The sequence below is a fragment of the Trachemys scripta genome, chromosome 7 (genome assembly GCF_013100865.1).
Source record: "Trachemys scripta elegans isolate TJP31775 chromosome 7, CAS_Tse_1.0, whole genome shotgun sequence".
Taxonomy (NCBI): Eukaryota; Metazoa; Chordata; order Testudines; family Emydidae; genus Trachemys; species Trachemys scripta.
The window spans coordinates 114,155,611-114,172,518 of NC_048304.1; the positions used below are offsets into that span (position 1 = coordinate 114,155,611).

General features: G+C 40.9%; 1 protein-coding gene across 6 annotated transcripts in view; it reads right to left on the reverse strand.

The window, feature by feature from the left end:
• The window catches only part of ATRNL1 (attractin like 1), a 1,006,335-nt gene that overhangs the window by 902,685 nt on the left and 86,742 nt on the right, over positions 1 to 16,908 (reverse strand). For all 6 annotated transcript variants that reach the window (XM_034775239.1, XM_034775240.1, XM_034775241.1 and 3 more), the window contains exon 2: positions 2,573 to 2,656. In XM_034775239.1, the coding sequence (XP_034631130.1) occupies positions 2,573 to 2,656 (84 nt within the window). The remainder of the gene's footprint in view (positions 1 to 2,572; positions 2,657 to 16,908) is intronic.

Consider the following 16,908-nt stretch of genomic DNA (forward strand, 5'->3'; position numbering starts at 1 on the left):
GCCAGAGGCTTTCCCTACACAAGCAGCCGCCCCAGTTTGAGAAACACTGTTTTAGAGGGTGCATCACCCTCATATGGATGCACAGGGGTCAATGGTGCCCGTTGAACTCCACATTGGCACAGCCCTGCTAGATACTTGGATGGAGATAGGGTTTCCTGTTAATAGTTTAAATAAAGTTGAGGCCTCCACATTTAAACCACACTATAGTGTGCATGTCTCACTGTTTCTGCATCTGCACCAAAGCACAATTCTACAGAGCTTGAATTAAAGAGTCATTATCTAAAACTGAGAGCTGTAATAGATCCATATCCCCTGTGGCATAGTTGACAATGCATAACACACAGTGACCAATGGATAACATAAGAACTAGGCACAGTCTTGTTTGGGGAAAATCAAATGTAGAAAGGAAAAAAAGCTATCTTCGAAAACTGTTACTTTAAGACGGTCTCAAAGTAATTATAACAGCATCTATGCCTTTCACAAATGAAGTCAAAACAGAGTATTGTAAAATATACAAAACCACCACAGATCTTGTCTCAGAGAAAAAGGCCTTTTTTTAAACAAATATTTATGAAAGCAACACTTGTTACAGGATTGAAACTCTCAAATAGAACATAGCATAGGAATATTTGTGACCACTAAACTGTTCTGAATGCATGCAGTGTTTGTATATATTCTGCTGACAACTGACATTCATGCACTGGCTGATACTTGAAATCTTGCTGTGACAGTGGCAGACTAGGCCAATTCACTTGTGTATTGGTATAGATCATAGTGATTGTTTAATGTATGAGAGTGTATTTGGTGTTTAAACTTCATATAAACTATTGGGATGTTACATGCATTGTTTTCACTTATCTGTATCCTGTTATAATGTAGTAGTAAACATTTACATTGTATATACCCCTATCACTAAATAACGCATCAAACGAGAAAGAAGCCTTGTGGAATGCAAATAAAAAACTTTTCCGTTGAAGTGCTAATTTCAAAGCAAGTGGTCATTGTGTGTGTGTCAAAGACTCAAAATGCATTCCTCGCTTTACATCAAAGAAAAAGCCCAGGTGGGTAGTGACACTGTCAGCTTGTTTTCTGTGAGAAGAAGCCATACATATGCATTCAAGGAAAGATCCAGGATCTCTCGATTGTTTTGACTTTTATAGGGAAGTGTACTACTAAATGCAAAGATCCCCAGAGACAATCTGGGTACCCTGAAAAGACTTTTGGGAAAATGGCAGTTTATGATGTCACTGCCACCATTTGGAATTACAAATTGTGACTCATCTGTGGATATATTTTATCTGCTTTAACTTCTCAATAACTGTCAGGCTTCCTTTTCTTAGCTAATAAACCTTCAGCTACATTACTACGGAACTGGCTAGAATTTGGTGTAAGATCTAGAGTACCAATTGATCTGGGGTAAATTACTGGTTCCTTGGGACTGGAAGCAACCCAAATGTGATGTGATTTTTGATGTAAGTAACCAAAAGTCCAGTTTGTCTGGATGGCAAGACAGACTAGAGAGTCTAAAGGGACTGTTTGTGACTCCATGGTAAGACTGGTAATAGTAATCCATGAGTCCACATTTGTTACTGGCTTGGTGAAATCCAGTTATAGAACACACCACCAGCTTGGGGAATCTGCCTGGTTTTCTGACAGTCTGCCCAGAGGTAGGCACTCATGGTCGTGAGCCGCTCCAGACAGCATGACAATTGTGAGATGCAAAAAGTTCAGACTCCATGATATAGCTAATAAAGTTTTAGTCCTGAACTCTAATGGTATATTGCTGAGACAGTGCTATGTAAAAACTTTCAACTGGAAACAAGGGGTGCTATATTGTTCAGTGATTTTATTATGAGGGTAAATGCTAGGGATTATGAAGATTTCAACCCAGGATTCTTAAATCAGGGGCTATGCTACTTAACCACACCCTTATAAACATAACTATAAAAGAAATGAATCCACTGTATACGAAAGCTATGTTTTGTAAGAGATCCTCTAGTATTATACATGTTCAAAATATTAGGGGGTTATATTACATGTCTATAAAGACTGCTCAAAGGGATCCTGCTGTTTCTTTACTCTTCAAAGTAACTCATTCAGGCTATTCACCTTCAGCTCCTTGACACCTGCTGGGCATATTTCCAGTTAAATGGCATTAGTTTGGCCTTTGGATATTTTCTGTACTTTAAGCTACTCCTGATACATCACTGAGGAGAACAATAACAACATGCTAGGTGACAGGGTTCTGTGACTATATATGGGGCACACATGTTTTAATAATCAAACAGACAATAATAAATTGTTATAGGGTTTTCAAAAACGTGCAGTGTTGGCCTAACTTTTGTCATTGACTTCCGTGGGAAGAAAGTTAGCCCAACTCTGACCACTTTTGAAAATCCCACCCTAGCTTTTTAACTTTAATAATTATCACTGTTAAAAAGTTTAAGAAATGTACCTGTATGCTTAGCATCCAGGTGCTTTAAACAGAACATATACTGAATTAACTCTCTAAACCACTGGAGTAAACACATCATACATTAGACAGTTAGATCTATTTAAAATATATACTTACTATCCTTCAATTAACCATGTACATTTCGTTTTATATTTATAATTTATTGGTCCATCTGTTAAATATCCAGAGGGTTCTGTTAACCTAAAAGAGAAAAAACAGTAATGTAATATAAACCTTAAGACGTTTCTTGAAGCACAGTAGCATAAAAATATCAACACCCAATTACAGATGTTTGGATGGGGTGACAATCGGAATCTTTTATCTTGGAGGTGGCTTGCATTTGTTTAATAATCTGAGGCTTCATATCCTATATCTTTTGTTTCAGTGTATTATAAAAGCAGATGGTGATATATCACCACCGTTTATTTCCTTTGCCTCAAATATTACTCGAAGCTACTTTAACTTGCATCTTCTTCTAGCTCTGCGGTGTGCAAAAATTACACACAACTTACACTGCCCTTCACAGAGTGGGTCTAGCAGAGTGTAAAGAAAGGTTTAATTTGTGTCATCTTACACACTGCCTCTGAATTTAGCCCATAGCATCATTGCGGAAGGTTGTCAAAGTTTCACTAAAATAAATGGAGCTCTGATAATTTACACCCTCTCTGTCTTACTCTGTTTACCACAGAAGAAAGAACGAATGTTGAAATTCAGAGTGGCAGTTGTCCACTAAATATAAAATAAAAACATTTTACAAGTGATGATTAAGTAAAAGATCAGAACACATATACATACATATTAATTGCTCTTGCTAGAACTATTATGCTTCCATTCTTATCTTTCATGCCACTGAGCCAGAACAAGGTGTAACTTGCAATTCCCTTACAAAGTAGTAGTAGAATGGATATAGGTAGATCTGAGGAAGTGTTGAGCTGTTTACAACTGGGTGGCAAACAACTAAATTCTCTCACCAGCAGTGTAAGTGCACAAGGATCTAGCTTATGTCACTATAACCATCATGTCTGAATTTGCCCATGTACGTACATGTGCAAAAAGTGATCTACAACTGTTACTGAAAATGAATTACATTTAAACTTGAACTGACTTCAAGAACTCAACTCCTAACTGCCCCTCTGCCACCCTATCACTGAGGTCCATTATTCCAAATTTCAGGCTATAAACACCTGGAAGTGCAGTTGAGATCAGAGATACAGAATCCTTGTTCTATAAAGGAGATTGTTGCTGCTAGAGAGGTATCTGTGAGGACCTTTATCTTTGAAATTCACTCCCTCAGTCTGCCAAGTCTGAAATTTGTTAATCTTTAAGGCACACTGCAAAGCCCACCTTTTAAGAGAGAATTAACAAGGTGGTAGTGATTGAGATTTTTTATTCTTTTTTGCCAGGCTATTGGTGGGGAGGTGGGGTTGATGTAACTGTAATAATTACTTAATTTTGAAAATCTTTCAAAAGCACCTAGGAGGTGCTAATAGGTGCTTTTATCTTTTATCTTCATAAATGTAGAGAGACAGAAAACCACTGAACCACTGAAAAAAGGGTGGCAATATGGGTGGCAGCGTGGGGGGAAAATAAGCATACCTCAGTCAGCTGCCTTTGTAGCAAGAATTCTCCCCTGCCCCAGCAGCCAATTATTAAGTCTTGTAACTGACTCCTCGGCAAGGAGTCGCTATGAGCACTGTGGTAACCTGTTCCCTAGATTACTGGTAGCATGCTGAGTGTACAATGTGCTTAGAGACAAGTGCTGTGGGCACTCTGAGCTCTAGGTCCTGCAGGTTCTAGCCTCTGGTGGTTTCCCATGAACACTCACAAGAGTTTGATGAATAACGGGGGGCTGTTTTTCTAGAGCTGACAAATATTCTGATTACCCTAGGCATGATTGCTTTAAGTTACAAGCAAAAGATGAACCAACAGTTCCTAATTCAACCCCTAATTCAGGGGTCTGAAGGTGGAGCGCCTCCAAGCCACCTCTCTCATCATGCACCAGCCAGCAGATCCCCCAGATAGAATTTAATCCTTTTGTCCGTCTTATTCAGACCTGCACACAAACACACTGTTTTTGCAGGCAACATCCAATCATCTACCTGTCTCATCTACCACTGCCCCCTTGCCAGTAACAGGCTATTTCCCAGCCAAGCTCTCAGCCTTTCAAGATATATCTGCATTGCAATGTAAGCCCAGGTTAGTGGGACTCAAGTCAGCTGAACAGTGTTAAAGAACCTTAGATTTGAGCACCTACACTTCTTTTTAACACTATATTAAGAACTTTCTAACCCAGGCTCTAAACTGGGGCTCTAGCATCCGCACTGCAGCAAACAGACTCAGGTCAAACCAACCATACCCCAGACTCCCGACACACTCACAAAATGCGGCTGCTCTAGCCCTTTGTCCAGGGTGGACTGTGGGTAAACTTTACTGCTCACCCTGCATGTTACAGGAGATTTGAACAGTCTGCCAATACAGCCTGCCACACAACATGAAGATGACCCCTTTTCGAGAATGTCTCTTGCTTGCATTTTCACGCCTGTGTCAGGAAACATGCAGAGCTTCTGTGAGATGCTAGTGGACATTTCGGCAATGTTTGCTGACCCACCAAAGGCACCTTACAGAGCTTCAGATGGAGCAGCTGGAGGCAGCAATGGAGAAAAAGTACCTTGGCATAGCATACTCTCACTGGCCAATACTGCTCAGTACACTCAGTATAGCTGCTGATGCCCCCTACATAGATTGGCATTTCTGGGACAGGGCCACAAACACAGACTGATGGGACCACACCATCATGCAGACCTGGGATGACCAGCAGTGGGTCCAGAACTTTTTCATGAAGAAAGCTACATTTCTGGAGCTCTACAAGCAGCTTGTCCCAACCCTCCAGCATAAAGAGAGACACATGAGGGCACCCTTGCTGGTGCAGAAGCAGATTGCTGTAGCCATCTGGAAGCTGGCTACCCCAAACTCCTAGAGGTCCATTTCCAACCAGTTTGGTGTTGGAAAGTCAACTGTGGGTAAAGTGGTGGCAGAGGTATCTGAGGTAATCAGGTGTGTGGTTTCCCCCAAGGTGACAGGCATAAAAGATATTCCGGATAATTGCTGGCTTTGTGCCCATATGAAGTTTACCCTCCTCACCGAGCACATGAACACAAGAACTGCAAAGGGTACTACTCCATTTTTATGCAGGCCCTCATGGACCTCAAGGTTGATTTATGAATGCCAATGTGGGAAAACTCATGATGCCAGGGTTTTTTGCTGATCGGGAGTCTACATTCATGGATAGGCTGGGACACTATTCCCACCAAATGACATCATCATAAACAGCGTTACTGACCCACCGTTATTCTGGGGGGCCCACATAACCCCATTTGCCTTGGCCTATGAAACTGTACCTAGATTTGAGAGGCCCTGACAAAAGACTATTTAATTACACTCTCCACAGGCGTAGAATGGTTGTTGAATGTGCTTCGGGTAGATTGAAATCCTATTACAGGGTCTACAGGCCTATTTGGATGCTAGTGTCATTAATGCTGCTGCATCACTGTGGCTTCTTGGACTCTTCACAATCTCTATGAAGCCAGAAATGAGCCATGTCTCCCAGTGGAGTTATGACAGTGAGGGGCTGTTGAATCAGTACAGTTAGCTAGAAAGTGCACCTACCTACACTGGAGCTGGATGCACTCAGGCAAACAGAAGTCAAGGATGTTTTGTGTTCCAACATTATGGACTTGAAGAGGGTAGTACCACTATAAATGTGGTAGTGCAGGAGAAGGAGGAGGCTAATTGATTTGGGGGTGGTACAGTGCTTGAAGAAGGGTAGAGCTTGATTGCCATGCAATATACTTATGAAAGACATGCTTAATTATTAATTGGAGGAATGATTCATAGTATGGATTCATATAAGAAAGTGCCTGAAGTGTGAACTGCTCTACCTACCGGCATCGAGGAGCAGCTTATTAATTCCAAGTTGTTCCTGGTCATATGTTCAGTTTTATTATTTCAAATCAGGATTATATGATGAGCTGCAATGGCAGCAAAAAACTCTTGATGACATAAAAAGCTTTATTTATAATTGTGTTAAAATAGTACTAAAGTCACCCACTGCGAGGCAGACCAGCTGCCATTACAACACCCATACACCAGTTACAAAAGAACATTTCCAAAAAAGGGTGCATGGACTAGTACAAACATGTGCCCTGGCCCCCTGTTCTCCTTTCCCTTCTTTTCTCGTTTGCCATGCACTTGACATCGGGGATGGAGGTATCCACAGGTGAGGGGGTCAAGACGGAAGTCTGTATGTGGTTTAGAAATAGCCTTAAGACAGAAAACTGGCATTAACATACAAAATGGAAACTTCTATTGGTTGATTTCAGATAAATTAAGAAATAGGGCCAATTTTCTGCAAATTTTACATTATTTTGTGCTTCAGAGTTGCGATTTGATCCTGCAGTCACACTGAATTAACATTGAGTTTGGCCTGAGTAAGTGATTGGCAAATCTACAACAGTCTAGGTGTTCTCAAATAAAACCATAATGAAGTGTAACCTGACATCCCTAGCAGTAGGATCAGGTTGTTTAACACAAGAGGAGGTTGAACTCAGACTGTTGGTGTTGAGTCTTTGTATACAATCTTTGGATGGAGTGCAAAGATTAATAGATTTCAGCTGAGTAGGAACTAAATTGGTGTCTTTTCATAGACAAATATAAATACAGGGGTATAATAGTCCTAAAACTCTATACTTTTGCCCCCAGATAAACAAACTATATACCAGAAAGTGTAAGTACAGGAGAGAATTCTTGCACAATTGCTTTTGGCTATTTTACCCATGAGATACATATTTATTCAGTTGTTTGGGCAGCGGTGGAACTGAAGTGGACATATAACTTACCCATCTTGTCTCTCTAATATAACATAAAGGCATAAATGCTGCATTATTGATCTTGAAATTGGGTCAGCACACTCAAGCAGAGCCCCACTGAAGTTAATTGCTCTCTGCTCGGGTGGAACCTTGTGCCAGTACAAATCCGATTACAGGATGGGGCTTATGTTTGGATGTGTGCTCTTTCACCACCTTTAAAACATTAACCCTCTAGAAAAAATGGGAGCATGATATCAAATTCCAATTCAAGTAATGAAATGTTAGTATTACTGTTCTATAATTCATTCATATATACTAGGTTTACTTATACAGCAGGCTGCAACAAATTTATTTTTACTCTAAATACTGTGAAATATCAGTGGCACTCATTTACACTCAATACCAGTGTTTTCCTGGTAGCTTTCAAAATTTAAGGAAGGTAACATATAAGGGTACGTCTTCACTACCCGCTGTATCGGCGGGTAGAAATCGATTTACCCGGGATCGATATATCGCATCTCGTTAAGATGCGATACATCGATCCCCGAACGCACTCGCCGTCGACTCCGGAACTCCACCAGAGCGAGCGGCGGTAGCGCAGTCGACAGGGGAGCCACGGCCGTCAATCCCGCACCCCAGGTAATTCGATCTAAGATACTTCGACTTCAGCTACGCTATTCACGTATCTTAGATCGATCCCCCCCCCCAAGTATAGACCAGCCCTAAGGGCTGTTTCCCTTACATCCAGCCCTGTGGCACTAGTAAATTGCAAATGATTTCCTGTTCCACACAAAAGTTGATGATTTTTTGATACACAATTTCCTGGAAAAGGGAGATAGCCATTGATGAAGCCATTCCACTTCACTGTAAAAAAAATAGTCTGATATTGCTTTGTAATAATGTCAGTGGAAATGATAAGATGAAGGATTTTTTGTTTTAAGTAAAATAACACTACTCTGTTTTATCATACCCTAATATTTGTTTCCTGTGTTACACTGAACTTCCTTGCATCTTTTTCCTTCCAAAATATTATCAAATCCCATGGATACTACTACTGATTAGAGCAAGCTTTCTAGAAGGTACAGTATGCATAACTTTCACAGCAAGTGTTAAACTACTGTCATTTTAGATTGCAAGTCAGCATTCATATACACAGTCTAATCATTCATAATTAAATAGGAATACATTAAAACTTATAAAGCATTAAGAAATTGTCCAAGAGAAAAGCTATGTATGCCAATAAAACTTGATTGGCCAACTTCTGGAGAAAAGGCAAAGTGTTGTATAACTAATTAAAACCATTCAGAAATAATCACTGATAGATCAATCAACCACAAAGCTAATCTATAATTACCTACACAGGAAGAATATATCTGATACTAAAGGGCTCCTTAATCTAGAAGACAAAGGCAGAAAAAGATGAAATGGCTGGAAGCTGAAGTCAGCAAAATTCAAACTGAAAATAAGATGCAAGCGTGTAACTGTGTGAGTAATTAACCACTGAAACAGATTACCAAGTATTGTGAATAAATTCTCCATCACTTGGCATCTTTGAATCAAGACTGGAGTCTCTCCAAAAAGTATGCTGTAGCTAGATGCATAAGTGTCTTCCAGTTTTAATATCTATAAACCAATTAAAATGGTCATATCATGCTATCTCCTGGGTTCTTCTATGGGACAGAATGATATGGTCAAGTTTTTCAGAATACTCAGTTAATTTGAAGTTGTGCTGTCCTCAAGACGTGCCACTGATGGTGTGACCTCAAAGGACAAGGGCATGTCTGAAAGGCCCAATAGAATCCATAGAAAAGCCTGGAGGGGGAACATCGGAATTTCACTGCAAACACTTCCCATCTACCATTGCATGCTACCTTCCATCTTAAGTATGAAATGATATGTCCCCATACAATGTAGTTCTGCAATGAGTATGACATTTGATATTTTAGCAAACTGGTCACAAGGTTTCTAGTTCACAAAGGTGCATACAATTATCTGGAGAGGCAGATGTTTTCAGTTTCCTCATAAATTCCTTGTTTTTATGGGTTTGACTGCATGATACTACTACTGTGGTTTGAAGAAAAATTGTCTTTCTAAACAAGTTTATGTATGTTTTGGTCTCTTAATATGCTATCTTTCTACTAAACACTATTTAAGTTAATTAGCCTTTTACAGTGACACAAATTTTAGTCAAGAATAATTGCTACTGCTCTGTGCTGAATTCATCCATAACTTTTGTATGGACTGATCTAAATTCAACAACATACTAAAAAGACATGTTGCTGGGTATGCTGTCTTTTTCTCTTCTATAGCTTCCCGGGGTATTATCCTTTTGCGGTCTATATTCGACTGAGAGAGCCAGGCTTTTACTTAATTAATTAGGGGACAGAACCAGTCTGACAATTTGTCTTGACTTACAGGGAAAGACGACAAATTTAAGGTCTAGCCACATACGGGTCTACAGAAGTCATTCACCAATCTGTCACTCCACTCAAAAACAAGAAGTGTCACTTTTTATGCTGTAAATGAAAGCCAAGAGATACCCAAATCCAGTGTCGTCTGTCCCTGATGAGGGAAATAATGCCCTTTTCACTATTTCTTTAAAGCATGCATGCATTTTTTTAGCCTGTAAAACAAAAGCAGTATCATCCTTCCTGCTGTGACTGGCTATGGGCCGGTCCCCAAAGACTGACTCCATGATATTTTCATGTACTATCAAGTTATCTCAACTCTTAGGGAAAAAATTAAAAAGCACTATGCTTACTTCGTAAGATGATGGTTGGGGCTCTGAAAAGATCAGATTCTTATTAATTGTACATTTTCAGTACGTTAGAAAATGGTGAATAATTAATGGCTTATTTACTAGATAATTTTTGCTCATGATTTGTGTCAAGCTGCATTAGACAGGTAACCGGAATTTAATTAAAACACACAAAACAGCATATAACATTCATTTTCATTGAACAAAACAAATCCTTAATATACTATGTGACCGATTGCGCCACATTTATGAAGCTTCGTCTCAGAAGTTAGATTTTTTCCCGATTCTAACTTTACATAGAAAAGAAGTCTAATTCAAGTTTTTTGATAGAGGCTCATGGACTCAGCATATTTTTTATTTAAATGTTTTAAGAGATTATAGTAAGTTTAGGCCTTAAAACACATTTTGTATTAAATTCTGATTTCATTTGAAACAGGGTTATTAAAAAAAAAGAGAGAGAGAATACTATAATTTAAATAAACACCATGGGTTTTTTAAATTATTTTTTCCAGAAAAAATGAGGTTACTTACCTGTAACTGGAAGTTCTTCGAGATGGGTGGTCCCTATCTGTATTCCACACGTGGGTATGCATGTGCACCATGCATCTGAGCCCAGAAGTGTTTCCTAGCAGTGTCCGTTGGCTTGCACGCACATAATGCATCTCCTCATGCTCTCAACTGAGAGTATAAAAGTGTTGGTCGACAATACTCTCTTCCCTCTCTAACCATTGTGTAACGTATCCAAAGCAGAGGGGAAGGAGGGCAGGTAGTAGAATACAGATAGGGACCACATTTCTCAAAGAACCTCCCTTTACAGTTAAGTAACCTCCTCCTCTTCGAGTGTTGTTCCCTGTGGGTATTCCAAACATAGGTGACTTGTGAGCAGTGATGAGTATGGAGGTGGGTGCAAGGATGCGAATGAAATTCCCATCTGCAGTACAGCGTGGCCAATGGTTGCATTCATTCCTGCTGCGTGTGTTATGGTGTAGTGCGCCGCAAACATGTGGCTAGAGTGCCATGTTGCAGCCCAGCAGATGTCCTGCCATAGCACATCCACTAGTGAGGTCAAGGAGGTGGCATGTGCTCATGTAGAATGTGCCATCACTCCCCCAGGAGGGGTTAGATCGGAGTGTCTGTAGCATTCCAGTATGCACCCTGAGACCCATTTAGAGATCCTTTGGGATGAGATGGCCTGGGCCTTTGACCTTTCTGCGATAGCAACGAAAAGCTTCAGCAACTTCAATGCGTCTTGTAAAGGTGGAATGCCAGGGTGTGTCGAATGCCAAGGAAGTGCAAGACCCTGTTGGTGGGGGAAGCCTGTGGCTCCAGATGGAACACAGGCAAGTGAATGGATTGATTGAGGTGTAATTCAGACACCGCCCTTAGGAAAGAATTTGGGGTGCAGTCTTAAGGAGATCTTGCCCCTGTTAAATACTGTGTGGGAGGGGTTGCCATCATGACAGTGAGGTCTCTGACTTGTCTGGCCAAGGTGGCGGCAACCAAGAACCCCACTTTCATAGAGAGGTGAGTCAGAGAGCATGTTGCCATGGGTTCAAAGGTTGATGAGGACGGAGAGAAGGTGGTTAAGGTCCCATGGGGATGTGGGCTTCACAACTGGTGGAAAAGATGTTGAGCAAGCCCTTTGTGAAGTGAAGTGCACTGTCACAGGCTGTGTAAAGATGGATGTGCCCTCCACTGGTGGGAGGAAAGGCGCTAAGTGCCATCAGGTGTACTCAGACAATGTCAGGCCTGATGTTCTGAGGACGAGGTGGTAGTCCAGGACAACTGGAATGGTCACCATGTAATCAGTATCTCCACTTAGCGTGATAGCAGGTTCTGGTGGACACTCTCCTGCTTTGGGTGAGGATTTGCCAAACCAGGATGGAGCATGCATGGTCTATACTCAACGCCCATCCAAATACCAGGGTGTGAGGTGAAGAGGGCCTGGGATGTCTGAGTCTACCCTGATCTTGTCTAAGGAGATCCAGGAGAAGGCAGAGTCAGATGTATGGTTAGGCAGAGAGACTCAGGATGTGGGTGAACCAGAATTGCCAGGACCAGTAGGCCACTATCACACAGAACCTTGCAACAAACATGCAGCAGCACACACCGGGGCCAGGGCAGGCTCCCTGCATGCCTGCCCTGACCCCAGCTCCGTGCCACTCCAAGAAGCGCTGCAGCCCCTGGGGGAGAAGGGGCGAAGGGCTCCGCTTGTGCTGCCCTTGCCGAGCCTCCATGTACCTCCCCCGAAGCTCCCATTGGCCGCGGTTCCCCATTCCCGGCCAATGGGAGTTGCGGGGGGGCAGTTCCTGGAGGCAACGCATGGAGCCCTCTGCCCCCCACCCGGGGACAGGAACTATGTTTTCTTGGGCAGAGAGTGCCCAGCACATTGGGGATACTTCTTCATTATCATCCAGACAAAACCCAAAAGGGACACAGCCCTTTGAGCACCACAGTTTGAGCACCACTCTGGCTGGATGTTCAATCTCCATTCATCATTGGCAATTTTATGGCACCACCAAATCTTATGACAATCACATGATCACCAGCTGTGTAGCGGCATTCCTTGGTAAACGTGTCATAATTCACTGGTCTTCCATCTTAATATGTCTGTACCAAGAAAACGGCTGAAACTGAACCAGTGCTGATAGAGGCAATTACTGATTTGACTATAAAAAGAAGAACAGGAGTACTTGTGGCACCTTAGAGACTAACAAATTTATTAGAGCATAAGCTTTCGTGGACTACAGCCCACTTCTGATATGCATCCAAAGAAGTGGGCTGTAGTCCATGAAAGCTTATGCTCTAATAAATTTGTTAGTCTCTAAGGTGCCACAAGTACTCCTGTTCTTCTTTTTGCGGATACAGACTAACACGGCTGCTACTCTGAAACCTGATTTGACTATGTTGCTCTTAAAACAATTACAGTAAATTAAGTCCTCTAGTGACCATCTTCTGTTTTATTAATTCAACTGGCCTCCCACCTGTAGCATATTCTTTAGGCTAAAGACTCCATTTTAGTGCTAAGTTACATGTGACACTATAACGAATCTCACTGCAAGCGCAGAGTTATAAGTCCCCTCTGAGGCTGGCAGCATTATCAGGGTATCACACATTCAAGAGGCAAGCACTGGACTCTCGTAGCTCTAGCCCTTGCGGATTCCTAACAACACCTCTAGGCTCCCAACAGTCATTAACTATACAGTACATGAAAAATAAGATTCAAATACTCTAGATATACTTGATTTCATTTACAATACGAAATAATAAAATCAAAAGTCCCTAACTCAGACCATGAGGGCAACCAAGTACTGAGTTATGATAAGAATCTCAGTACAATCTCCCACCACCACCTTCTGCCCTGCAAAGATCAAAACAATTATTAATGACCCTTTAGTTTAGGTAGCTGATATACTCCTCTTGCCCAAGACAACTTTGACACAAAAAGTATTTCAGATACAGGCCTAAAATTTCCACAGACAAATGTATGAACAAAACTTTGCTTGCATGACTAGTCATGGCAATAAAGTACAAAAGTAACATGAACACAACAAATTGAAATTAAATCTCTCTTTCATCACAATGTTCATAAATAATTTTCCTCACTCCAGTACTAGGCATTTTGGAGTTGAAGACTCTCAGCACTTCCAAGAATTGTGCACTATAATCATAGAATCGTAGGACTGGAAGGAAACTCAAGAGGTCATCTAGTACAGTCCCCTGCACTCATGGCAGGACTAAGTATTATCTAAACCATCCCTGACAGGTGTTTGTCTAACCTGCTCTTAAAAATCTCCAATGATGGAGATGCCATACTCTCCCTAGGCGATTTATTCCAATGCTTAATTACCCTGACAGGAATTTTTTCCTAACGTTCAACCTAAACTCCCTTGCTGCAATTTAAGACATCTGCTTATTGTCCTATCCTCAGAGTTTAAGGAGAACAATTTTTCCTCCCTCCTCCTTGTAACAACTTTTTATGTACTTGAAAACTTATGTCCCCTTCCCATCTCAGTCTTCTCCAAACTAAACAAACTCAATTTTTTTTCAATATTCCCTCATAGATCATGTTTTCTAGACCTTTAATCATTTTTGTTGCTCTTCTCTTGACTTTCTCCAATTTGTCCACATCTTTTCTGAAATGAGGCGCCCAGAACTGGACACAGTACTCCAGTTGAGGCCTAATCAGTGCAGAGTAGAGTGGAAGAGTTATTTCTTGTGTCTTGCTTAAAACACTCCTGCTAATACATCCCAGAATGATGTTCGCTTCTTTTGCAATAGTGGTACACTGTTCACTCATATTTAGCTTGTGATTCACTATGACCCCCAGATCCCTTTCCGCAGTACTCTATCCTAGGAAGGTAGTCATTTCCATTTTGTATGTGTGCAACTGATTGTTCCTTCTAAAGTGGAGTATTTCGCATTTGTCCGTATTGAATTTCATCCTATTTACTTCAGACCATTTCTCCAGTTTGTCCAGATCATTTTAAATTTTAATCCTATCTTCCAAAGCACTTGCAACCCCTCCCAGCTTGGTATCATCTGCAAACTTTATAAGTGTACTCTCTCTGCCATTATCTAAATCATTCATAAAGCTATTGAAAAGAACTAGACCCAGAACTGATACCTGTGGGACCCCACTCAATATTCCCCTTCCAGCTTGATTGTGAACCACTGATAACTACTCTCTGGGAACAGTTTTCCAACCAGTTATGCACCCACTCTATAGTAGCTCTATCTAGGTTGTATTTCCCTAGTTTGTTTATATGACGTTCATGCGAGATAGTATCAAAAGCCTCACCAAAGTCAAGATATACCACATCTACCACTTCCCCTGTATCCAGGAGGCTTGTTACCCAGTCAAAGAAAGCTATTAGGTTGGTTTGACACGATTTGTTCTTGACCAATCCATGCTGTTACTTACCACCTTATTATCTTCTAGGTGTCTGCAAATGGATTGCTAAAGTATTTGCTCTATTATCTTTCCGGGTACTGAAGTTAAGCTGACTGGTCTGTAATTCCCCAGGTTGTCCTTATTTCCCTTTTAATAGATTGGCACTATTTTTGCCCTTTTCCAGTCCGCTACAATCTCTCCTCTCTTCCATGACTTTTCAAAGATAATTGCTGCTAATAGCCCAGATATCTCCTCAGTCAGCTCCTTGAGTATTCTAGGATGTATTTCATCAGGCCCTGGTGACCTGAAGACATCTAACTTGTCTCAGTAATTTTTAACTTCTTGTTTCCCTATTTTAGCCTCTGATCCTACCTCATTTTTCACTGGCATTCACTATGTTAGACGTCAATCACTACTAATCTTTTTGGTGAAAATTGAAACAATAAAGTCATATAGCATTTCTTCTATTTCCACATTTTCCATATGGTTTCCCCCACCCTCACTGAGTAAAGGGCCAACCCTGTCCTTGGTCTTCCTCTGCTTCTAATGTATTTGTAAAATGTTTTCTTGTTTCCTTTTATGTCTCTAGCTAGTTTAATCTTGTTTTATGCCTTGGCCTTTCTAATTTTGTCCCTACACACTTCTGTTATTTATTTATATTCATCCTTTGTAATTTGATCTAGTTTCCACTTTTTGTAGGATTCTTGAGATCATTGAAGATCTCCTGATTTAGCCAGGGTGGTCTCTTGCCGTACTTCCTATCTTTTCTACTCTTTCCACTGCTCTTGTGCCCTTAATAATGTCTCTTTGAAAAACTGCCAACTCTCTTGAATGGTTTTTCCCCTTAGACTCGCTTTCCATGGGATCTTACCTATCAACTTCCTGAGTTTGCTGAAGTCTGCCTTCTTGAAATCCATTATCTTTATTGTGCTGTTTTCCCTCCTACCATTCCTTAGAATTATGAACTCTACCATTTTACGATCACTTTCTCACAAGCTGCCTTCCACTTTCAAACTCTCAACCAGTTCCTCCGTATCTCTCAAAATCAAATCTAGAACAGCCTCTCCCCTAGTAGCTTTCTCCACCTTCTGAAATAAAAAAACTGTCTCCAATATAGTCCAAGAATTAGTTGGATAATCTGTGCTCTGCTGTATTATTTTCCCAACCGATGTCTGGGCAGTTGAAGTCTCTCATCACCACCAACACAATCCTGTGTTTTGGATGATTTTGTTAGTTGTTTAAAAAAAGCCTCATCCACCTCTTCCTCCTGGTTAGGTGGTTTGTAGTTGACCCTTACCATGACATCACCCTTCTTTTTACCTCTTTTATCCTTACCCAGAGACTTTCAACAAGTCTGTCGCATATTTCCATCTCAACCTCAGTCCACGTGTATACATTCTTAATACACAAGGCAACACCTCTTTCCTTTCTTCTCTGCCTGTTCCTCCTGAACAAGCTGTACTCTTCTATACCAATATTCCAGTCATGTGTATTATCTCACCAAGTCTCTGTGATGCCAACTGTCATAGTTGTTTATTAGCTAGCATGTCAAGTTTTTCCTGCTTATTCCTCATACTTCTCACATTAGTATGCAGACATCTCAGAAACTGATTTGATTTCCCCACGTGTTCTCTTCTCTCCCTTATCCCTGCTATCACACTCCATGCTCCTCCCAGATTCCGACCTGAACAAACAGCTTTCCATTTAATAAAAATTTAAAAGCCATTAGTTACTTTTATGTGGAAAATTGGCATTTCATACATAGTGAACTGTGTTATTACCTACACATGTGACAATGTTTTATTAATCACTGATAGTACATATGACCATATGCTGCCATCCCCCCTGCCACCTTCCCAATAAAGTCAATGAAAAAACTGCCTAAGTACAGACCACAGGGTCAGGTCCAGTACTACAGTATGTAGGTTTAAAAGAC